General features: G+C 41.9%; 1 protein-coding gene across 5 annotated transcripts in view; it reads right to left on the bottom strand.

Moving 5' to 3' along the window:
* Positions 1-25,226, bottom strand: part of LOC148038366 (Transducin family protein / WD-40 repeat family protein) — a 184,495-nt gene that overhangs the window by 114,406 nt on the left and 44,863 nt on the right. For all 5 annotated transcript variants that reach the window (XM_087671160.1, XM_087671145.1, XM_087671152.1 and 2 more), the window contains exons 2-5: positions 16,327-16,634; positions 16,090-16,207; positions 15,851-15,933; positions 15,563-15,762 (exon numbers count right to left, since the gene is read on the bottom strand). In XM_087671160.1, coding sequence (XP_087527286.1) covers positions 15,563-15,762; positions 15,851-15,933; positions 16,090-16,207; positions 16,327-16,634 — 709 coding nt within the window. The remainder of the gene's footprint in view (positions 1-15,562; positions 15,763-15,850; positions 15,934-16,089; positions 16,208-16,326; positions 16,635-25,226) is intronic.

Raw genomic sequence — 25,226 nt, 5'->3', positions numbered from 1 at the left:
ACTTACCGCCCCTTGATTATGCATGTTTTGATTCATGTGAACATTGTCTTTATGGCAGGCAGACTAGGTCTATGCATAAGAAGTCTGGTAGGCCATGCATGAGTGAGCCCTTGGCATTGGTACATTCAAATGTCTGTGGGCCCATGTCTTGTCAGTCTATGGGTGGTGCAAAGTATTTTGTTACATTCATAGATGATTTTTCATGGAAAGTTTGGGCTTATCCCATTAAGCTGAAATCCGATGTCTTGGCTGTGTTTCAGAGATGGCTCGCATTGGTTAAGAACCAGTCTGCGTATAGGCTAAAATGCCTAAGAACAGATAATGGGAGTATGTCTCACGTGCTTTTGAGCAGTTATGTGATGAGAGGGGTATTAAGCGTCAGTTGACCGCCCCCTACACCCCCCCCCCAGAATGGTTTGGCTGAGCGGATGAATAGAACCATCCACGAGCGTGTCCGTAGTATGCTTAGCCATGCAGGCCTACCACACAGCTTTTGGGCTGAGGCAGTTAGTACAGTTGTGGATGTCATAAACAAATCACCTTCTAGTGGTTTGGATTTCCAGGTTGCAGATGAGGTATGGACTGGAAAACCCCCCTCTTATGCGCATCTCCGTGTCTTTGGATGTGAGGCATTTTGCCATGTACCCAGGGACAAGAGAAGTAAGTTGGATCCCAAGAGTGTCAAATGCATTTTCCTTGGTTATGGGGATGCAGGCGAGATGGGTTACCGTCTCTCTGGGATCCGCAGGCGTGGAAAGTCATCCGCAGTCATGATATAGTCTTCCATGAAGAAAAGATACATAGGCAACCTGAGAAAGTTGTTGAGATCCGCAGGGTCATATTTCAGGAGGAGCCGAGAGCTCCTGCACAGCCAGTTGGACAGCCTATAGCTGCAGTAGATGCTCATGGTCAGGGCGTTGGACAGACAGTTGGGCAAACAGCAGAGCCTGCCATGAGACGGTCTACTAGAGACAGGCGTCCACCTAATAGATTTCAGCCCTCGATACATTATGTCTTGGTTACAGATACAGGAGAGCCTTTCATCTATGATGAGGCTATGCGCAGGGGTGACAGTCACTCCTGGGAGAGGGCTATGCAGTCTGAGATAGACTCCCTGCATAAGAATGACACTTGGGATTTGGTTTCCTTGCCTACGGGCAACAAGGCTTTGCCATGCAAGTGGCTGTACAAGCTAAAAAGTACCCCTGGACACCCCAAGCCGGCATACAAGGCTAGATTGGTAGCAAAGGGTTTTAAGCAGGAGCATGGTGTAGACTTCGATGAGGTCTTTTCTCCCGTGGTTAAGATGACCACCCTCCGCTTAGTCTTGGCTTTGATTGCTCAGCTTGACTTGGATTTATACCAGATGGATGTCAAGACAGCTTTCTAACATGGGAACTTGCATGATGAGATTTATATGGAGCAGCCTAAGGGCTTTGCAGAACCTGGTAGGGAGTACCTAGTGTGCAAATTGAAGAAAAGTCTTTATGGCTTGAAACAGGCACCTATGGAGTGGTATCATAAGTTTGATGCATTTATGCAGTCACAGGGCTACAGTCGGAGTGCTATGGATCCGTGTCTTTACACGAAGAAAGCCCTTGATGGTTCTTTATTGATTTTGGTACTCTATGTGGATGATATGCTGATAGCAGGGAAAGCTCATAATGAGCTAGATGCTCTTAAAGCTCAGCTCAAGAAGAGCTTTGAGATGAAAAATCTGAGACAGGCTGCTCACATACTTGGTATGCGCATTAGACGTGACAGGCATCAGGAACTCCTCTACTTGTCACAGAGGGAGTACATTCATAAAGTCCTTGAGCGCTTCCGCATGCAGGACGTAAAGCCTATTGGCTGTCCATTGCCTTCTTATGTGAAGGTATCACAGGCTGATTGTCCGGCCAAGATTCCCTATGCATCCGCAGTGGGCAGTCTTATGTATGCCATGATAGCCACTCGTCCAGATATTGCCTTTGCAGTTGATGTTGTGACACGCTATATGGCTACACCTGGCAAGAAGCATTGGGATGCCGTGAAGGGTATCATGAGGTACCTGAAGGGCACTGCAGATATGTGCATATGCTATGGCAGCCAGGATACAGAAGTCGTGGGATACACTGACTTTAATTATGCAGGACATGCAGATAGTAGGAAGTCCACTTCCGGCTATGTATTCACCTATGCTAAAGGTGTTGTTTCTTGGATGTCCAAGGTACAGAAATGCACGGCCCTTTCTACTACAGAGACCGAGTATATTGCAACCACTGAGGCTTGCAAGAAGGCCATTTGGTTGGGTCGTTTAGTTGCTGACCTTGGTATTGATGCTATCCCTACACTGCATTCGGATTCTATGAGTGCTATTCAGTTAGCCAAGAATCCGGTCTTCCATGCGAAGACGAAACACATTGAGGTGAGGTATCACTTCATACGTGGGGTCGTTGAGGACGAGTCTGTTGATCTTGTCAAGATCTCAACTGACCAGAATCCTGCAAATCTGCTCACGAAAAGCCTCTCTACAGAGCGCTTTGCCTTCCTCAGGAGGTTGATGGGTGTGGGATGAGATGACGTCTTTCCTCATCTTGTTGTACATGTGTACATGTTGTACTGTCTTTTTTTTCTTTTTGTTTTCAGGGCAGATTCACCTTTAAGTGGAAGGTTGTTGGGGGTAAAGGCGCCTCTACCTAGCCGCCCGTGTATTACTACACTGACAGTCACCGCCACTGCACACTGCAGGTGGCGGGCGCCCATCACTGTCACTTTATTCTTTATTCTTTTAGTGACAGCTTGAATAAAGGAAGGCCTGGTCACACATTGTGACGGTTGGAGTTCCCATTTCTAGTCTCTCCCTTTCTTGCTCTTGCTCTCCCGCCATAGCTCTCGAGTCCAACCTTCGATCCGTCGCTCCCTTTCAAATAGGCATGCAACCCACCAATCTCCCTAATCTCATTTTTGCAAGTTTCAAAATCCATATCTCTACTACCCACACCCTATTCGTGGAGAACATCGCGATCAAAGCTCCCACTAGCCACCTGCTACCATCTAGTACCTGATTCCAGCCTTCTTTGCTTATTTGCAGTTGTCGCTAGGCCCAAGAGCTATTGCCTACGGTTTGGTGTTGTCGCCTATAGTTTGGTGCTATTACCATCAGCTGGCAATTGTCGCCTTGGTCTTCTTTCTCCTCGAAATGCTACATTTGCAGTTTATGGCTGCCTCCCTAACATTCTCTCATCTCTGTCTACTGCGTTTGCACCTAACAGCTATCGTTCAGATTTTCTCTCCTCAGGTACTTGAGTTTTTTGTTTTTCTCTCTTTTGCACTACGGTCTGCATCAGATTTAGCCTTCCTTGGCTGCGTTTGCTGGTGTCCGACACTCAGAGGCTACCTTTGCTGCAATTTGGAATTCATTCGAAGTACGACACACTCTACAACTCATAACCTCTGCCCTGATCCTACAAATACTAGAGTTCAAGGTTTAATATTCACAGCATAGTATATTTGTTGCATGAGCACTGTATATTCGTTATTTGTTCCGGCGTCTCGCTTCACCGCGAACGTCACGTTGTCTTAGCTCTTCAGCGTCACCTTCGTCGACGTTCCCCCCCCCCCCCACCTCGAAAAACCCCGCTCCATCCACACCACCCCACCTCACCTCAAAAAACCCCGCTCAACCCACCCCACCTCACCTCACCCCCCCACGACACGGCACATCCCTCCCCCACCCCACCTCACCCCCCAACGACACGGCACATCTGCCTCCCCCCCCGCCACCCCACCTCAAAAAACCCCGCTCAACCCACCCCACCTCACCTCACCCCCCCACGACACGGCACATCCCCCCCCACCCCACCTCACCCCCCAACGACACGGCACATCTGCCCCCCCCCCCCCCCCACCCACCCCACCTCAAAAAACCCCGCTCAACCCACCCCCCCAACATGTATGTGCTCGTCCTAAAGATGACCATATCTCTAACACCCACTCTTAGATCCTAGATATGGCATAAAGCTAAGGGATCTAGAATGCTAACAAATAACGGCCCGGTGCTTTGGTAAACAAATCTGCCATAATATCCTCTATCTTGCAATACTCCACATCAATGGTCCCATCCAAGAGCTCTGACGAACATAGTGATACTAGATCTCTATGTGCTTTATCTTAGCATGAAAAATGAGATTCTATACCAAGGCTATGCAACTCTCATTGTTGCATAGAGGTGTAGTGGCTCATATTTATGAGCATCCAAGCTCCTCCAACGACCTTTGAAGCCAAACGGTCTCACAAGTAGTGATACAAGCCGCTCAACACTTAGCCTCTATACATAGAAGGAAACAATAGCCGGTAGTCGATCTCCACTGACCAACATCTCCAACCCAATCTGAGTTTGTCCAACCTCGTAACAGCAAAATTGAACCATCTACACCTGTTGGACAAAGCAGGCTAACAGGGATCCCCCTTGGGAACCGTAGTATTTATAAGGCAACTTGCTAATGAGTCTACTTAGGTTCACTTATAAAGCCTGCAAGTAAACCAACTGGAAAGCACAAATCAATCCATGTATTCAAAAGCCAAACCAATGACCCAATCAACTATTTATAGCAAGAAGCATCTACCAACAGTGAATCTATAGGAGCCATAGCCTTTGCTATTTCTCATGGCCTAGGAAGGAATGAAGAAGCCCCATATCCATCATCTCAAACTTCTCATGGAGTGCTTCCTTAATCTATTAGACCGTTTGGACAGTCACTTGTCAAGATGAGATCATCCACATAGAGCACAAACACTGCATGCCTTCCAACTGATGTGTGGACGTATGAATTCGGATCAAATATAGATCTCCAATACCCTACTAACTTGTCTCGAAGGAATGAGCCTACATTCTCATTCCAAGCACGACAAGCTTATTTGAGGCCAAAGAGGGCCTTCTTTAACCTGTATACCTTACCATTTGAAGAAGAAAAGCCAAGAGGCTACACAACATAGATCTCCTCCTTTATGTCATTGTTCAAGAACGCGGACTTGACATCAGAACTCGTAAACAGGTCATCATCTATGGCTAGTGTCATGAGGACATGTACTTTTGCAAGCCTCACTTAACATGTGAATTAACTTATAATCATATGTTTAAGTAAATGTTGCACATGTGGGGTGCAACTAAGGTTAGTGTGGATTAATGAACCCAAGACCTGAGGGAATCAGCGGATGTCAAAGGTAAAAGTTACAATTAGTTATGTCACACAGATATTAGATGGTATCTCGTGCCAATTATTGGCCTAAGTCGTGTATTTGGCCATAAGTATCAATTGATGACATTAGAGATGTGGCATTTAATGGTACTTAATGCTGATCTGATGGTCAAAAATGGCACAGGGACACTCGGGAGATAAAGTGGACTAGCCAATTTAATTACTATCTGGTTAGACTATTTTTTTGGAAACTGAAATAATTGTTATATTAATTTTTAGTAATACTGAAAATTAATATAATAATGTGGATAATGCCGAAATTTCATTTCGAAAGACTGCCACTTATTAAATTTTTAAAAGGGAAATTTGGAAAAATGTGGAAAAGGCTATGAGAGCAAACAACATGTCACAAAAGTGGCTCCGATAGAAGAATCCTCAACAAAGATGGCCAACTCAGTGAAAACAATGTAGGTCTTGAGTCTAGGAAGGCCATAAACTGAGAGAAGAGGGAAGTTTATGTGAGTCAATGCTTATGTCTCGAGTTCATGTGATAGCTCTTTTGCCTAGAGTTCTTGTGAGATATCTTGCCTCGATTTCTTGTGAGACTAGAGCTCACGTGAGGACTCTATATCTCAAGTTTGCGTATGAGAACTCGCTTATTGCTTGAGTTCATGTGGACATTGTCCTAAGTTCATGAGAACTATTTACTGTCTTGAGCTCATGTGAGACTAGAGTTCATGAGAACTCTATGTCTTGAGTCAGCGTATGGGCGATGTCTCCTACCTTGGCAATCAACCATTACCAACAAACGTTTGTAGATTTAGAGCAGCCGACAGTTGCACAAGATCCTAGGCAACTAGGCAACAGCCCCAAGCTGAAGGCATGAGAAATTTTTGGGTCTCCAAGTGCACACGACTGCTGTTGGGATAGGGTAGCAAGTGCATTTGACTAATTTTTCAGCCATTTCTTGCAACAAAACTCTAAATTTTCTCTCTCCCCAACATTCTCTCTCATTCCCCAACCATTTCATAGCCTTGCTTTGAAGCTCAGCATTTGGAACCTTGGAGGTTAAGAAATTTCAATTTTCTCTATTGTAATTCCTAATTTACTGCAGAAATTAGGGTTTAGCAAATAACTCCAAAAGTGTGCCAAACATTGAAGACTTGAAGACCTGAATTATTCACGGCTGAAGGTGATTTTTAGCTCAAATCAGGTGGAGGAAGCCATCAAATTTGGGGCATTTCCACTCTTCGCGAAGTGTATGAAAGCCAATTGTTTGCTCGAATCAAGGGGCAAATCAGAGTGAAGACTTACTGGTCACTTTGGACAAGAAGAGAAGTTTGAATTGTGAAGGGGATTGGGAGAATCCCATTGTAAATCAACTTCTACTTCAATAAAGCTAAAGAAATACCGAAAGGGGTCCTAGTTTTGGGCCCAACCGAGTGTCCATTGTCCAAAGAGTAGTAGATAAATTTGTTTTTTCAGTTTTGCAATAAATGCTTAGTGTTGTAATTAAGTTGTAATCAAGGAGTTACCACCCATCCACTAAAGGAAGGCTTCATGGTTCCATTGCTAGGATACCAATATATCCTTTGAATTGGTGGGCTTGTGGCAATTGATTGCACCTAGGGATCATTGCAATCTTGAAACAACAAGCATATCTTCACACAATGATATGAGATCAAGTGGAGAGGATGCATCACTCCTTGATCATTCACGTAGTGAAGGGGAAAATGCAATAACTGACCTTAGACATGGTTCTGAGCATGCACAGCAAGCTGAAAACGTGGGAAATGACCCAAATGTTGACACTTCTATGAATCAAGAGACTGATGACCAACAAAAGCTAAAGAATTCGATGATAGCTTTAAGAATCAGATGCAAACAGTGGCAAAACTCTTTGCTAAATTAGCAAAGGATCCCCAATTCACTTAATCCTTGAATGCTCCAAGGAAGGACAGCAAAGGCAAAGAGAAGAATACATCTTCTAAAGCTTTGGGACAGCGGGAAGGATTGAAGGAGATGCCAAAGCTTTCTTTGGAAGAGCCCAAAAGCTTGATGAGCACAAACAGTTGGTGCCCATGGAACAACAAGTGCAAATGCATGGCCAACTTGCTAGTGGCAATCCATGGGAGTATGGACAGCAAGGTATTCGTGCAAATGTAAGCATGGGGCAGCAAGGATACTTTGGTGGAGGTACCATTTTTCATACTATGGTTAGACAGGCACCACATACAAAAATGTATGGCACAAATCCCTATGGTATGCAGCAATGCATGATCCAAGTAATGCAAGAGAAATGCATAGTCCCATGTATGACAAAATAGGCATGATACCTAGGGCCCAAAGTGGGCCATATGGGCATGTATCTACACACCCAAGGATTGTTGGAGCACAACGATTTGGTGTTGGTCATGCAAGTGCATTTGATGGTGTTGGTTTTCATGTAAATACAACCCTTTTTGCAACAACCTATTTATGATAATTTGACACCCATAAGACCGCCAAAGGACTATGATGAAGGTGACAAAAGTGTGAAGTTTGAGCCTTTCAGTGGCGCACAAGATAGGCTAAAAGCACTTACTTTTGTCCAGTAGTTTGATGTAGCCTATTCTCAAGGCAACTTCACAAAGGCATCTAAGATATACAAGGTAGCTACATTCTTGAAGGGTAATGCATTGCAGTGGTGGTCTACGCTTCTCATTTAGTAAAAAGCATCTACCACTTGGGTCAAGTTCAAGCAAATGTTTACTTTAAATTGGTTGACAAGTACCTTTGAAGTAGACATTACAGCAGTATAGAATCTGTTGGATTCCAAGGATTGCAAGAACTTGGATCAGTACAATAAGAAGTTTTGGGATGCTTTGTTGCCCGTTACTTCATATTGGTAACTACCCCTCCATGAGCAAGTGGAGAAGTATGTTTGTGGTTTGCCAAAGGGTATACATAATTATTACATAAAGTCCACTGTTTCTAGCATGCCTCAACTCATAGAAATTGCAACTACAACTGAAGCATTGCTACGTGGAAAAGATGCAGGGTTCCACGACATTGATGTCAAGTCACATGTCAAAGAGGCTAAGGCTGAGAGAAGGGCAGATCTGAAATAAAGGCTAAAAATCAGGGCAGATCTGAAAATAGGGCTGGAAAGAGGAACAGATGGCAAAGAAAGTGTAGGAAAAATCATGCATGACGTAAGGAATTGACTGCAAATAAATGCTTTATTTGTGAGCAGGAAGGGCACATGGCAAGGAGCTGTCCTAATAGACAGCAAGCTGAAAAAGATGATAATAGGGGAAAGAAAGGCAAAAACACTGCTAGTTTAGTGTCTAATATAGTGGCAGATTAGCCCAATGATGATAGTATTGAACATGAGGCAAAATTAGAGATCAGAATGCATTGATTTTTCTTGATCCAAGGGGGCACGATCAAATTTCATCTCTCTTGATATGGCAACATGTTTAGGTAGGAAAGAGGATGAGATGGGGCCCATGGGTGAGATTGGTAAGGCATGCAAGGGACATGCAAAGCTAGTCACTCCTATCATTGGAAAGTTTCGTTTAGGCATGAAAGAGGATGAGATGGGCCCCATGGGTGACATTGGTGACATTGGTAAGGCATGCAAGGGACACGCAGAGCCAGTCACTCCTATCATTGGAAAGCTTCGTTCGCACATTCAGAGTTATGTAGACAGCGAAGAGTTCTTTATTGCTCCTTTGGAAGGATGTGATGTCTTGCTTGGTATACGGAGGTGCCATCGTGTGCATGCAATGATTGATGCTCATGATAAGATTGTGACCCTCTTTCATAGAGGCAAACTTCATACTTTGGAATCTTGGATGTAAAGTTGAAAGGGGAATCTGTCCCTGTTATATCTGCTTCTACTATATCCAGAGTAATGAAAAATCATCTTTCAGCTTATTTAGTTTTCACAAAGGATAAGAGTGATAATGAAAATGTGGGAATGTGACTCGTTTGGATAAAGATCGCATGTCATTTTTACAAATGTATGTTGATTGCTTTTCTCAGTCGTTTCCAAGATGCTTGCCACCTAAAAGGTCCAAGGATCATGGGATAGATTTGATCCCCAACAATAGTCCACCTAATGAGCCACCTTACAAAGTCAATGCAGCCCAACAAGAGGAGTCGATGAGTTAGGTTAATGAAGTGTTAGAGAAAGGGCTGATTCAGCCCAATTTATCTTCGTTTTGTTCTCCAATACTTCTAGTACAAAAGAAGGATGTGTCATGGCGCATGTGCATTGACTATCGTACTTTGAACAAAATCACAATAAAGAACAGATTTCCAATCCCTAAGATGGATGATATCTTGGATCCATCTACAATAGTAATCTGCACCGAACCAATGCCACAGACATCATAGCTAGAGTTATGTGCACATGTAACTTTCTTCCCCATAGGGCCTAAATGCATAGATGTAAATAGACACTTCTATGAAGTGATATGCCTAGATGCCCCATTGTCAAAGTACCATCTATGCTGTATTTCAACAGCATTAAATACAGAATAGCCATAGAACTCTCATAATTGCATGTCAAGAATGCATAATATTTCTCAACGAAGTTGGGTATAGTATCCCCTAAAGACCGAGTGGTAGATGTCTCCTAGACAACCATACCAAAGTCCTCCTTCTTCTCCTTGGCCCTTCTCTTGCATTCTTCAATGTAATCCAGGTTTCTTACAATAGTGGCATTTTCCTTTCTTTTTGCCTTTATTTGCATCATGGGTAGCCTTGCAAGATGGCTGTCCCATATCAGCCCTTGGATAATTTTTCACTAGTTGCGGCTGCTTTGCCTTTGTGTTTGAAGAGCATCACTACATGACCTAAATGCATAGTAACATTTTTCCTTTTCTATTCCTCCTACAACAAGAGGCCTATCAACTCTAGTGAGGGGCTGTTGTGCCCCCCTCAGAGACAAATTGAACGAAGCATGAAACCCAAGGTAATGACTCTGGAAGAGAGTTCAAGGTGATGTTTATCATCTCATCATCTATCAATACCTCACCAATATTCAGCAGTTGCTCTCTCAAATCCTTAAAAAGATGAGATAATTTGTCATAGCATCACCCTCATCCATATGTGATTTGCCAATTCTCTTCTCAAGTAAGAGATTCTAGCTTTATTGCATGCTGCAAACACCTGTTCCAAAATATCCCAAGCTGCCTTTGAGGTCTTGCATGACCAAATATGAGGGATAATCACCCTCTTCACTAAAAGAGGAATCAAAGATAAAGTCTATGCATCCTTTGAATCCCATTTCTTCTATTCTTCTATAGGAGAAACATGGGCAACAGCAGGGGCAACTTGCTGTCATCTAGTCCCTCTTTGAGGCATTTGAGGTGCAAAGCCTCCTAGCCAAGCTGAGTCACCAATCACAAAATCCCAAAGATCCTTTGCAACAAGTAGCTTTCATGCCATGAAACTCCACAAGGAGTAGTTGCTCCCATCCAATTTATCTTCCTAAGTGAGGATACCAAAATGTTGTTGTGGTCACTGTGACCTTGCTCAGCCATTGCTGCAATAAATGCACAAACTACAACCACACACTTTCAAACTGAAGCGCCAGATTTACTCCCAACACAAGATATACATGCAAGTACCAAAACTGTCAAGTGCCTTGAAATGCGTGCCAAGACTGCACAAAGCACTACCAAATCTGCAATACATAGCAATTTACTATTGTCTGCTTGTCTTGGAATGTGTACCAAATACAAATTCCAGCAATTTAATGCTAAAAATCACCAAATTTTCAGAAATTTCTATGCCAATATCTGATCCAAACAGCGATCAAATGCTGTTGCTGTACCTATTTGCTGTCTCCGGAAGCATGCCAAGCAAAATCTCCAATTTTTCTCCGCAAAGTTCAAGAAGTAGAACAAATTGTATATTTATAGCCTTAGAATTCAGTGTAATGTTGCCTCAGGATGCATGCAGACAACAACCAACAACTAGATTTCACCTCGAGATGTGTCGAACCCAAAAATCAAAAAAGGCCCAAATTTCTCACATCAATGTCGAAAAAAATTGTGCAATCGGCAATTTTGATGGAGATTCATGCATGGGAACTCAAATTGGGCAAAAGCCCCAATTTTCCTCGAAGAAATTTCAAAATTTGGACAAGTCTGTCGAAAACCCCCAATTTTTTTGACACCAAGTGTGACAAATTGAAAATTTCTTTGAAGCTAGGGATGAGACAAGTAAGATGGATGAGAAATTGCACAAATTTTCGAAAACCTCCAAATTCAAAAATTAGGGTTTCCACAAGTTTTTTTTTCCAGATCTACACAAAATGGCGTGGCCAGAGCTGAGAAAATGGTGGACAGTGCTGGAATATCACAATGAGCAGGGCAGAGAGAGGCTGCTTGTGCAAGGTTGCATGGAAGACTGCGTATGAGGCTGCAAGCGGCTGAAAACAACAATAGCTCCTCCTCCAAAACAACAGCTTCTCTTCCAAAAGAGCAATTCCTCCCTTTGAAACAGCAACTCCTCTTCCTTTCGACTGAGTGAACTTCACGTGGGTGCCACTAGCTGAGCAATGGCGAGACCGAACCCACGTGTCTATAGCTGATATAATTGTCGAAAATGGAGGAAGAGAGAGAGTGAACATACGACAATGAGCAAGAGTGGGCAGCAATTCCACACTCAAAACATACAAGTACTAAAATGATAGAATAAAAGTACAATAGGTATTAGGTAAGTTAGACTTATCCCTCACTCAACTCCAGTTAATTTAACTCTAGAGTCTAGTGTCACTACTTTTAAAGTCCTTGACACACTCTATTTTGACACTTTAATGAGTGTCCACACCACACAAATTGCATTGGGCACTGCCCAAAACTGGCAAATTATAACAAGTTGGAAGACACAAAACGGTTCAGTTTGCCTGAGCAAAAAATAGCCCATTTTTTCGTACAAATTGGAATTTGGTATGGATATGTATTGTATGGTACAAACCATATGGAATGGACCAGTCCGTATGATGTACGAAGACAACTATAGCTGCTGCCACCTGCCCTAGTGCAGTCGCCTACATCTCCAGCCCTCACTGCAGCTGCATTTTCATTACAAACTGCTCCCCACTGTTGTGTTTAGATTCCAGCTGCCTTCTTCTCTTGCTATAGCTGTAGCCAGGCTGCATGCATTTGCATCTAGACATTCCAGCCATCATACCTACTGCATTTGCCACTCCAGCCTGCTTCCCTGATGTCTTCAGCCTCTCTTATCATCTATCCTCTTGGACCCATTGTGTGGGAGAGTCCTCTTCATCTCCCCTGCTGCCACACTAGTCTACAGCAATTTTTTTCATCAACATTAGTGATTTGCTGCACTAGGATCTGTTCAAGAGGACACCACCCTCCAACAAACTCCCTAATCCTACTCCCACAAGCGTGGTTGTTGGACAGCCTCCACTCCTTGAGCATATTCAGTTGTATCCCTCCTCTCATTCATTCATTCTTCTTCGTTGTCATTTGAGTTCTTGTCTAAGTTCATTGTGTGTTAGTTATGTTCATGCACTCTCTATTCTTTGTCTACAAACCCTAACATACGCTCACAACTCTTAGGTCTACCACTCTGTCTACAAGAAGTCAAGAAGTGGGGACAAGAATACTCTAGTGTACATGCTCAAGAGTGGGGACAAGAATCCTCAAATGTCCATGCTATCTAGAGAACCTCTTTATTGTGGATTGGGAGATATTGGATTGAATTTAAAGGAGAGTTGTGGACCATGTCATGCTCATATGTTTATCTAGGGATTTTTTATTACCTTTGTAAGGCCCCAACTCTCATGCAAAGAGGATCACTTGAGGAGGGGGTATCCTACCCTAGGAGCACAACTCAAACTCAAGAGCCATAAATGAAACTCTGACTTTTGGAGAGGTTGGTCACTCCCACATTGCTGTATGGTGCATTGATATGCCATATGGGGATTGAGCTTATATCACCGGAAAAGAGGGAGAGGAACAATAGAGGAGCCAACCACAAAATAGTTGTATGATGGTAGGAGGTGGTGAGATGATCTCCATCTAATCTGCAATAAGCCATCAGTTCCAAATGAGAGTATGTGATAGGAGCTTGGAGTGGTCGTAGTGAACCATCTATAAACTATGGGGAATCCCACAGCAAAGATACAATATACCTTAACTTGCTCTAGAGTGATTACGGCAGCTGGCACTAGATGGGGACACATATTGTTAGTACACACAGGTGAACACTTGTTTCAGAATACATGGTATATGGATGGATGCACTCTTCCCTTTCTGGTGCAGCGTGGAGGCCTTGTCCTTTGATCTCAGCTGTATAGAGCTGAATAAGGCAATTCAAGCAGACATCCTCAGGTTACATACCTGGGGGACATGGAGTACACTAGTCCAAAAATGGCCTTCTACTGAGACCATTTTTTCCACCTCCAACACAACAGGTCTATTGTGCCACACTACATGGATATACATGTTACATAGTATGAGGTCTATGATTGGTCAAAAGTGCACATCATCCCACCAATTTTGCAAGCATGGTTTCAAAAAACAGCCTTTTCTGGGCCCCCAAACCGTCCCAACATTTCTTGCCATTTTCATTTCAGGTAAACATGTTTTGGGCTCCAAGTTTTTGAGGCAAAAATTCCTCCTTTTTGGGTGATTCTATATCTTGCAAGTTGCAAGACTAAGTGATATTGTGAATCATGCATCTTCTGTTTTTGAACTACTCATATTCATTGTCTTAAGATTGTTGAGTGTCTCTAGTATGCTTACAACTAGTTCTTGTCTATATTCTACATGTGTGTGTGTGTGCGCGCATGCGCACAGACACACATACATACACATATATACACACAAATCATCTATACATATTATTACATATTCCGAAACTATGTTTCCACAAAATTTTCAAATGGATGAATTTATGTTTCTTCTCGTTTCTGAAACTCATGGAATCTATGTTTGCAAGTAGAGACAGCTAAATGTGAAGCAAGAGAGAGCAACAGCCTCAGCACATTAGGCATGCCATCTAGAGGCTGCAACAAAGATCCTTCCACCTTCTCTATCAGCATGATCCAAGTCACCATCCACAAGTTGCAAAATGGCTGAACCCAAGACCATGATGGCTTCAAGATGTGCTTGCACCACGCTTAGCCCACATGTTCACCCAGTCCCTTTCCGAAGGTCTCCCTCTGCCAATTGGTCAGCAAATGCTATAGTCCCAATTTTCAAGTGGTTAACCCTACGGTTCCAAGCAACTATAGGATCGTCACCATTGACCATGTGCACCCCGAGCTTTAACACTTGACGCAAGAAAAACATGTTCCTTGTTCCTGGTCAGAAACAGAAACACCGTTTCTTGGGCCAGAAAACAGAGTTCTGTGCAAGTATGGCTCAGAGGTAATTCCTGCAATGCTCAAAAATGATAGGTGATCCAGTTCAATTGTCAAAACCTTTTAACAAGTGCAGATATACCTTTCAGCAGTGAAGAAAAGCTAGTGCATGGAGCAAATTTGATGAAGCCTAGACCAAACTCAAGCAGCTCAAGCTGTCACTTAATTGGAACTGAACGTGCTCTGACTAACTGTGACCTGTCTCAAGACAGATGTAAGAAGATACTTTGGAGCAGAGTTGTAGTTCTGATGCAAGAAAAACATGTTCCTTGTTCCTGGTCAGAAACAGAAACACCGTTTCTTGGGCCAGAAAACAGAGTTCTGTTCAAGTATGGCTCAGAGGTAATTCCTGCAATGCTCAAAAATGATAGGTGATCCGGTTCAATTGTCAAAACCTTTTAACAAGTGCAGATATACCTTCCAACAGTGAAGACAAGCTAGTGCAGCATTTCAACATGCAAAGATGGAGCAAATTTGATGAAGCCTAGACCAAACTCAAGCAGCTCAAGCTGTCACTTAATTGGAACTAAGCGTGCTCTGACTAATTGTGACCTGTCTCAAGACAGATGTAAGAAGATACTTTGGAGCAGAGTTGTAGTTCTCCGAGCATGTGTGGTTGAGGAATCCATGTATTCCATTTGCAGCTACTGCTTTCCTCATGCAGATTTGACTTTCTTGTTCTTTCATTCTCCTCTTTTCTAATCTCTTTCTACTAAAGAAGTTAACATTCCCCAACTTGATTTTTCAAAATCAAAAAACAACACTAGGATTTCAGTTATCAGAAACTCATGAGCTATTGAATCACTCCAAGCACTCTCCAGCTTCAATACGTAAGGCTCAATCATTCACTTCTATATATACTCCTACTAGTTCACCATACCCTCAGAACTTTAGCTATATTCTTTTACTACATCACAAACAAACATTTTTAGGTAGAACCTTTGATATAAGCAAAATAATTTGACTTATATTTTAGAAATTATGAAGATACCTGCGATCATCTGAGACAGAAACCAGCTGCTTTCCATTTTGAGACCATGCAATTCGAAATATTGAGCCCTCATGTCCTTTCAATCGCTTCAATACCGGAACAGTATCCTCGGTCATCCTTTTACTGAGATGCTCATCTGAACTGCAATGCTCGCCATGCAAACTGCTGGAAGATTGGATGCCTGGTTTCCATATCAAGATCTATTCCAGTGATAACAAACAAAAGACAAACAAACGGTTTAAAACACAGTAAAGCATGCTCTTGAAATGACTTCCTTGCTATGCATACCTCATTGAAAATAGTGCCTGCAGCAATCACCAGAGCGAGTGCATCATTGCTCCACAATCGTAGTGAATACAATAGACATTTCTCTGAAACACAGTGTATCCAAGTGCTAAAAAAAGATGTTATGGGCAAAGCCAGACAGTAAGAAAGAAGATGGTATAGACATTTTATGAGAGCTCTGAAAGATATATCAAATTAGTTAAAGTTGCAGCATCAAAATTGAAAAAACTTCTAAAAATCACCTGCACATTGAACATGATAGATAAATGTGCCAAATTGGACGTCCCATAAAGAGACAGAATTGTCAGATATACCAATCGCAATCAGAGATCCACTTCTAAACTCATCTGCAAAACATGTCTGCTGCAACAATAAGCACGTCTCCCAACAATTAACAAGAATGAAAATGTTGTTGAAAGCAGAAACCATAAAGGCAGTTTAGTGTGCAAGAAACACACTGCCACTGCTGGCTGCCATACCTCCAAAAACTGCACATCTAAAACCCAATGTCCAAATCGAGGAAGAGAATGGTGCAAATTTAAGTGTATCTTGGTTGCATTTTGAACCTCTGTACAGTCTTTTTCCACCACGACCTTGTATAACTTCACTATTCGCTCTCCATGGACTGCAATGATCGTACAGAGCCCAGAATCTTCACATACATCCCAGAAGCTTGAAGAGTATCTTCTGGCTGCGATGCCATGCATCCTTACACCTTCAAAGATGTGAAGGGACAATAGGATCTCAAAAGGTCCTAGATCATACAAGAACAGCTGGGGTCCAGTACCTGTGTACATCATAAAGGCATTGCTCTCCAAAATGCCAAAATAAAGGCATGCAGTCATATTCACTTGGCAATTAACAATTTGAAACAATTGCAAAAATCATCAAATGCTCCTCAGCACTATTTGCATACCACATAGCTAAACGATACCCTATGTACAAAAACATACACACTCAAAATTCAACCATCAAGTTACCTGACCCCAACCTATTGATTGTGGGTGTTTGAACTTTGCCTTCACATGCAAGAACACCAAAGACACTCACATCACACTAATGATGAGCCAAGCACATCAGCTGCTGTAGGCAATTACTCCCTACTTTCAATAATGTCCCTTTTTCCCTCTTTCTTTTTTTTCACCCAGGTGGTGGGGTTTGCGGTAGTAGGGTTGAGTGCATATGACTACAGTAGATAGAGACAATATTACACTAAGGTACTTTTGTATAAGGACCTGATATAAAGTTTCTTCTCTACATCTCATGTTGCATTGGCTTATTCTCATGTCAATTTTGATACTTGTGTCTTCCCACTTGGATATCCACATTCATCCAATGCCCCACGTAAGCCATTTGAAAGAGCATTTAGGGTAGGGGGAACCGATTATCCCAACTAAGGACGTCTTGTACTTGGAGTAATATTGCTCGTAGCATTCCACTCAAACCCAAAATGATACTTGACCAATAGGATTAAGCGACTCCATTTGATCAATTATTCCAAAAAGTTGGTCAAGTGGAAGAGCTACTTGGAGTAGAGATTACCTAGGAGTCGGCATGCTTTCTTAAGAGTCGCTTTCTTTACTTCACCCCTGAGGATATCGTTGAGGGACATCAATCAACCCTAAGGGGGAAGTGTTACCTCCTGGACATCTTGGATGGGTGTCCACAACATTGGTCTGCATCTGATCATTAGTTGCAAACGCATCCTAATTAGGTTGGCTAAGGGGTCTTGTAGTGTAAACACACCATAAGGGTAGTCCAATTAAGAAGTCCCACAAAAAGGACAATCTTTTAATATTGTGATTATTACTTACAGTCTGGTTATGCTTTCCTTGATTGTTGTGGATAAGCTAGGCAATAGTTTGAAACTCCTTTTCAATGTCATGAGCATAAGATATGACTTTGTAAATGGAAGATGATTGAAGGGAGTTAAGCTTTGGTGGAATACCCGGTTGTTCGTTTGCATATTTACTTTTGCAATGAATCTTTAGGGACTTCTTCTAACATTCCTAAGAGAAGTAAGCATTGCTAAAATATTTCCATATACGCCACCATATCATCTTCTCACCATGTAAGATTTGCCCAATTGCATCTTCCGTGAAGATGAAATTGTGGAGGTAGAAAAAATTATTTGGCCTTTACTTAAAACTCGTCCCAAGCAGTAGGACGGTTGGTGTTGTGACAAAGAATGTTCCATCATAATGAAGCCTTATTGGTCATGTACTTAGTCTTACAATTGATTTTGTCCTTCTCACTAAAAGATTCCTTGGAAAAATAGTCACTAAATTGACTCAACTATGATAAAATAAGTTTTCCATATTTCTTTCGATCAAACTTTGGAAATTGAAATGACTGACAACAACTAGTCTTTGTCTTTTTGGGCTTGCTACGCATCCAAAACACCATGAAGGATGCAAGCAATGCAATCATTTTCAGTTTGGATTGCTTGGCTTTGGGAGTCATGCTCTTAAAGAGTTCTTGTAATTTTGAGCAAGTTATGTTAAAGCAACTCCACTTATTGTTAGAGGGTGATTTCAAGAAGCGGGAAATTATCATTTAACTTAGGTTCCACAACTTCAAAACTTTAAACAAAGCCTTGGAAATAAAGTTTTCTAGAAATTTAGGAATCTAGCATAGCAACAAAAGAAGTGGCTTGGAGTTGATGATGTGAAGCCTACTATTGAAGAAAAAATTCACTATTGTATAAAAGGTTGAGATTGTAATTAGAGTACTACGCACAAACTAGACCTAAGGCCTTAATAAGAGAACCTTAGGAGTGAAGATTTAAGAGATAGAGAAGATTAAGAAAAAAGTACCGCCCTTATTATGCTTGGATGTTGGCCTTTGGTAGATAATAGGGCCTTTTTTCTTATTATTAAGTAATAATTTTAATGCCTTGACTTGACCATGAAGATGGCACGGTGATGTGCAAGCCATAAAGGTGACGAAGTCACGGGGAGCTATAGTACTTGATGACAATGAACGATGGGGAGAGGTAAGTTGACAAAACCCCTATCCCTTGTGTTTCTTGTCAATCGTGCAAGAAGATGGGACTACAGCACTATGCAAGATGTAGGCTTAGGTAATAGGGAGCTACTTTAACAAGCAGCCTCACCCCCACCATCTAGCTAGTGTATGCCTAACGAACGGCCTCTTGCAAAACCTCCCTCCCCCTCCAATGGCTTGATTATGGCAGCAAGTGGCAACAGTTTCTAGGATAGCAATTATATTGTATCCAATGGCACTTGGAGAAATATTTTTCTTAAGCCTTTATAAGGCTTATTTTCTTAAGCCTTATAGACTTAATGTGAACTATAGAATCTGCATCCTTTCTATTATTTTGCATATTTAATTGTTTATTGAATTCATTTCCTTTGTAATTACTACCTATGAAGAAAAGTGCATTAGAGCTAACCTTAATGATTAGTCACAGGCTATGGTGGACCCACACAATGGGTTAAAGAAAAGATAGCATAGAATTCCCCCCTATATAACCCGATTGGGCACCTATGACCAAAAGTCAAACATATAAGGGTCAAGCTCCCACACAGAAAGGATTAATACTTTGAAGTGTAGGCTAGATCCGCCCAAAAGAAACTACAATCGACAAGATAGCATGATCATGAAATGTTTGTATAATATATTGTGTAGGTTGAAAGCTTAAAATGCACATATCTTTACATAGAGAACTCAATGAAGATTTAAGCATTGTTTTTGTAATGTATTCATAAATAGCTTTTCCATGATACCGATATTGAGGTGGTCACTAAATTTTAGGAGCCTCGCATTAGTCTAAAAATGCTACTCCTAAAAAATAGGAATGACATTCAAAAATTTTGAATTTTGACAGTGCTTATTAAATTTGAAACCTGGATGTCTCTATTCCTAACAATACTCAACCCAAAAAGAAACGCCATAGAGAAGAGATAAGTGTTAAGACACTTGTCACACAAGCTTCTAAGTGTCCTACTACTTGTCAAACATCATAACATGTGGTTGGATACTTGTCTTGTGCTACTCCACTTTCCCTTTTTACACTACCTCTCCCCTTTCTCTTATTAAGAGAGCTCATTTTTCCTTATTCAACATCAGTTTTTGTGGCTATAAACTCTTGTACATCAAATGAAGATTGGCCCTATCCATCTACATTATCATCCTCTACTCCTCCATCATCGAATATCTCCATATTTTCTCTTCTTTCGTTGTTGTTTTACAGCTCTAACTGTTCCAACCCATTCTGTTTGTGTGCATTTCTCTTTTAGTGAGTGCAAGATATGTTCACACTAGCACTAGCACAATTGCATTTCTTTTTCAATGTTTGGGCAGCCTATTTTCACTGCCGGGGGGGGGGGGGTTGGTTTGCGTAGATGACTGCGCCAACATTTTTCACTTCAATGGTAAGTAGTTGACCAATTTTTTACTAGCTGATTACATCATTATTTCAGCCAATTTGGGCTGATCATGATATTTATAGCCTACCCCCCACACTTGGTAAATCATCTTCTTTGTCTGTAGGTTCAGCACACTCCATCTTCAGCATACTTCTGCCTCTGATACAGCCATAATCATCAACCTAATTCAGTGCCCTCAGTGACACCTTGGGCTGCGTGTAGAGACTAATCAGTCTGCCGTGATATTCAACTTTCCATTCAAATTCAATGCAAATTATCACTTCATTCCCTTCTTTTCTATTGTCTCTCATTGTGCAACCCCAAAACTCAAATTTACCAAATTTTCATTAAAAAAGATACGTGATCCTAAAGAGTGTTTGTGTCCCGTAAGCCAAACCCTAATTTGGGAGGATCCATCCATCCGTAAACAAACAAGCTACCCACCACTCAATCCAATCCAGTTTTGCAGATTGTTGTTGCTTGTTTCTACTATCTGCACCTCATTCGCAGAGGATATCTTGGTTCGAGCTACTATTCATTGTCTCTGAATCACTCTAACCTTAACTATGTTCTTGATCAGTCTATGCTTTGTTGTACAATTATGTTTGTTATTCTATAAACAAGTATTTCTTTACATAGTATCAAAGCTAGGTACTCATAGAAGAGCCTAGACTTTTGATCGGAGAGCTCATCCATGAAAAACACATCCACAAAGGAGATGACTTCGAACACTTCCACACCACTTCAACCTCTCAAACCCTCCATGCAAAGACCTGAGCAGGAGTCAGCCTCACAACTTCCTCCCCAAGGATTCAATATGGGTGGTGAGACATCAAACTATCGTGGAGTCCATAGACCATATGAGATTACGTAAGCCGAGTACGATCTTATCCTTATGCATCAAGCTCAATAGCTACTTGAAGGTAAACCTTTGTTATCTCCTTAAGATTCCGTGCACAAATATGATTGTTATCATTATTTAAACACAAGAAGAGGTGCTTAGAGTTTTTCTTCTCCTACTTTTCCTTCAAGTTTTGCTTCTCAAGGGCATTTTAAAGAAGGTGAAACATCTCATTCTTCTTTTTCATCTTCATCTGTCAGAGTAAAGCGAATGTGGAAGCATTAGGACAAGACTGAAAGAAAATGAACACAAGAAGAGGGTGAGAGAAAAGAGACAGTACAATGTAGAAATCTACAATAGATGAATGCTAAAGTGAAGAAGGCAAATATATACAAGGGCTGTCGAAGTATCTCCATGAGCCAATCTCTCCCCACCTGAAAATGACAATGTGTAGGCTGGCTGGAGGCTGAATATGAATGGCAGAAAATGGGGCAAAGAACTTATCAAGTTGGCAACCTAAATCTGGCCGACCAAGTGCTAATATGGCCAACTGCATAACAAAAAAATGTTGGAAAACTACGATCAGCATCTAATGTGCCGCATGGCACTGCCACTTGCCACTACATGTCCAACCTGCCCAGAATCATGTACCTACATCTAGTGACTACTCGAAAATGCCAGAAACTGACAGGAAATGCATGTAAAATGCTCAAAAGTTAATGTACAATGCATGTGACTGTTGGGAATAAAGGGCCATTGTGCCTTTTATATGTGCACGGGTGTGAACACACCCTTAGCACATTCGTACTTTCGTATATATCTATCTAAAACCTAAAGAAGTACACTAGTCTTTGTACCGAACATCAAAGGTGTCGTGCTCACTCTCCTTTCTACTGCTCTCTACTCTTTGTGTGTGTTATCCCTCGCGTTCACTCTCAGGTCCATTAGGCTCCATCAAACTGGTATTAGAGCACAAGGAGTGCACACTTCTCGAAGCTAGAGAGGCACACACTAGTCAAGCAACCTCAAGTGAGAGGTGTCGGCATTAGTATAGTCAGTGTTCAGCAGATGCAAGTCAGCGCAAGGTCAGTGCGGTCGACAGGGGGCCAGGCAAAGATTGCACGACGATTCAGGTGGGCTGTTGGAGAGTAGGCGACAGGCGACAGGTTGATGAGGGGTCGCACAGGACATGCACGTGACCAGGACCAAGCAGCCGACAAGACGGCGGGTTGCGACATGCGCTCCGACAAGACAGGATGCGACATGTTTGACAGGTCACCCATGAGGGCCACGGGTCACAAACTGGCAATCAAATCTCTGTCATTTTTTTTAATATTTCAAATTTGTTCCCCTTCCACAACTGGGTGTTCGCGCAAACATGCACAGTGTGCAAGCTTGACCTAAAAAATTGGGGCTTTTCCCATATTCTGGGACTTTAATGCAGAACTGGACAATCTGACTCAGAAATTGCAAAATCGATGCACATTTGCCCGGGAATTTTGGGGCTTTTCACATTTTAGTGAATTTTTTTAAATTTCACTGAAATTTGTGCACACTGAACCCAAGAAATTTGGGGATTTGTCCAGATTTGATGCAAGAAAGACACAACAATGATATTTGTCTCAAAAATTGCAGAAATTTGTGACATTTTGCCTCCGACATTTGGGGCCTTTCATGTACATGTAAAAATTGGGCTGAAATTTACCCAATTTCTCAACATTGATACACATTGGACCCCGTGCAATTTGGGGCTTTTGCTGTTCAGGCAAAATTTGTGCACCATTTGGTCATTTTATGTACATGCGGGTTTAATTCCATGCAATTTGGACATCTAGCACTTGGAAAATTTTGGGTTTTTGCTGAAATTGCTCTATTTTGGAAAAATTGGCATATTCTATGCATGTCAGAGACAGTGCAGATGTATGGTTGATGCTTTGAGCACAAAAATTTTGGGGCTTTTGACCGTGTGTGTCAAATTTTGTGCCCATGGGTGCATGTACAGCAGAAATTGCAGCTAAATTTTGGGACTTCTCATGTAATGTGATGCATTTGTCCTTGGAACAGCTGTAATCAGTTGTGGAGTGCTGTAGCACAAGGTTTAATGCTTCCAAAATTTATTTGCAGATCTGAAATTTCTGCTTTTACGTGGTTATTTATTGTTGTTTGGTACTTGTTTGTACCTTGGTCACTAGTGTGATAGTTTGGGCCTGCATTTGCTGAATTTTTTGGTCACATTTGGGATGAAATTCATAGCTGGCAGCAGTGACGGCAGTCATCTCATGCACATTAAGAAACTTGAAGGAGCACATAACTTTGCAGTCTGGCAAAAACAACGCTATAATATCCTGTTGCAGAAGAAGCACGCAAGGCCGATTAAGACCAAAGGGGCAAAGCCCACAGATATGGAATAGGAAGACTGGGATGAGTTAATGAGCTTGCATGCTCAACCATCGAACTATCGATTTCTGATACCTTGCTGTTTAACATTGAAGGTTTGGATTCTGCCTATGCTGTTTGGACTCGACTGGAAGAACCATATGCCCAGAAGAGTGCCGCAAGTAAAGTTTACTGGCTGAAAAACCTTATGGATTTGCGTATGAAAGAAGGTACAGCAATGTCTACTCACTTGAGTGAGTTTAACTCCATTTTCAGCCAGCTGGTTGCCTTGGAGTTCAAGATTGATGAACAGTTTAAGGCTACGTTCTTGCTTTGCACTCTACCAGAGAGTTGGGATACATTCAGGACTGCTATGAGCAATTCTAATGCGATGCTTTTGTATGCTAATGTAGAGAGTGCTCTACTCATGGAAGAAATGAATCGGCAAAACAATGCATCCAGTAAGTATTCCAGTGCTTTGCATACTAGGAGCAGATCACAGCAGAAAGGCAAATCTGCTAGCCAGGGACGCAATAAATCACGTGGTAAGGATGTTAAATGCCATCATTGTGGCAAGAAGGGTTACTTTAAACGTGACTGCTACAAATGGAAGAAAGAGAAAGGAAAGGGTAAGAAGACAGATGATAGCAAGGAAGAGAAGAAAGAGAGTCAACCTAAGAAGAGCAGTGTCAAATTTGAAGAGGTGAATGTAGTCACTCGTGACAGTGACAGTGGGAATGGCGTATTCTTTGTCTCTTCACACTTTAGAACACATGCTTTACTTGCTGATACAGATGATGACATGCACACTTGATTTCTAGATTCACATGCTTCCTTTCATGTCACCCCTCATCATGAGTGGTTTTCTAACTATACAGGGGGTCGACATGGTGTTGATCTTGGGGACAACTATGCATGTGACATTGCAGGTATTGGCAGTGTGCAGTTGCAGTTTCAACATGGTTCTGTCTTCACACTTCAGCATGTACGACATATACCAGATGACGATGGATTTCATACCACCTTTGGTGATGGGGAATGGAAGATCTATAAGGGATCTAGAGTGATTGCTAGAGGTTGTAAAAGTGATACCTTGTATCCTCTCCATGTATCTAGTGTGCGTGACTGTGTTGTTGCCATGACCAAGCAGCAAAGTGTTTATTTGTGACATGGCCGGTTGGGACACATGAGTCAAACTGGAATGAAAATGTTTTCTCGTTTGGGTTACTTGCCTTGTCTTCATTATGCTGATTTTGAGCATTGTGATCATTGTGTGTATGGTAAACATGCATAGACGTCTCATAAAAAGTCTCTTTCGTTGAAATCTTCTCCTCTAGAGTTAGTACATTCCAATGTATGTCAAATGCCAGGATTATCTTTAGGGGGAAAGAAATACTTTGTCACCTTATACTTTGTCACCTTTGTCGATGATGCTACACAGAAGGTATGGGTTTACCCTATTACTTGACAAGTTTCAAAAATTCTTGGCATTGGTTAAAAATCAGACTGATAAGACACTTAAGTGTCTTCGCTCTAACAATGGTAGGGAATATGTATCCAAGGCCTTTCAAGTATTTTGTGACAGCAAAGGGATAAAGAGAAAGCTCACTACCCCTCATAATCCACCCCAAAATGGAGTTGCAAAGCGTATGAATCGGACCATACAGGATAAAATCCATACTATGATGTCTTATGCTACATTACCCCATGGTTTTTGGGTAGAGGCTGTTATGACAACTATTCACTTGATTAATCGGTCATCGAACAGGTC

This window comes from Lygodium microphyllum, chromosome 3 (genome assembly GCF_053477565.2).
Source record: "Lygodium microphyllum isolate KBCC chromosome 3, Lygodium_microphyllum_v1.1.10, whole genome shotgun sequence".
In the NCBI taxonomy this organism is placed as follows: Eukaryota; Viridiplantae; Streptophyta; class Polypodiopsida; order Schizaeales; family Lygodiaceae; genus Lygodium; species Lygodium microphyllum.
The sequence above is the reverse complement of the archived record's forward strand: the minus strand, read 5'-3'. Positions and strand labels throughout refer to the sequence as shown.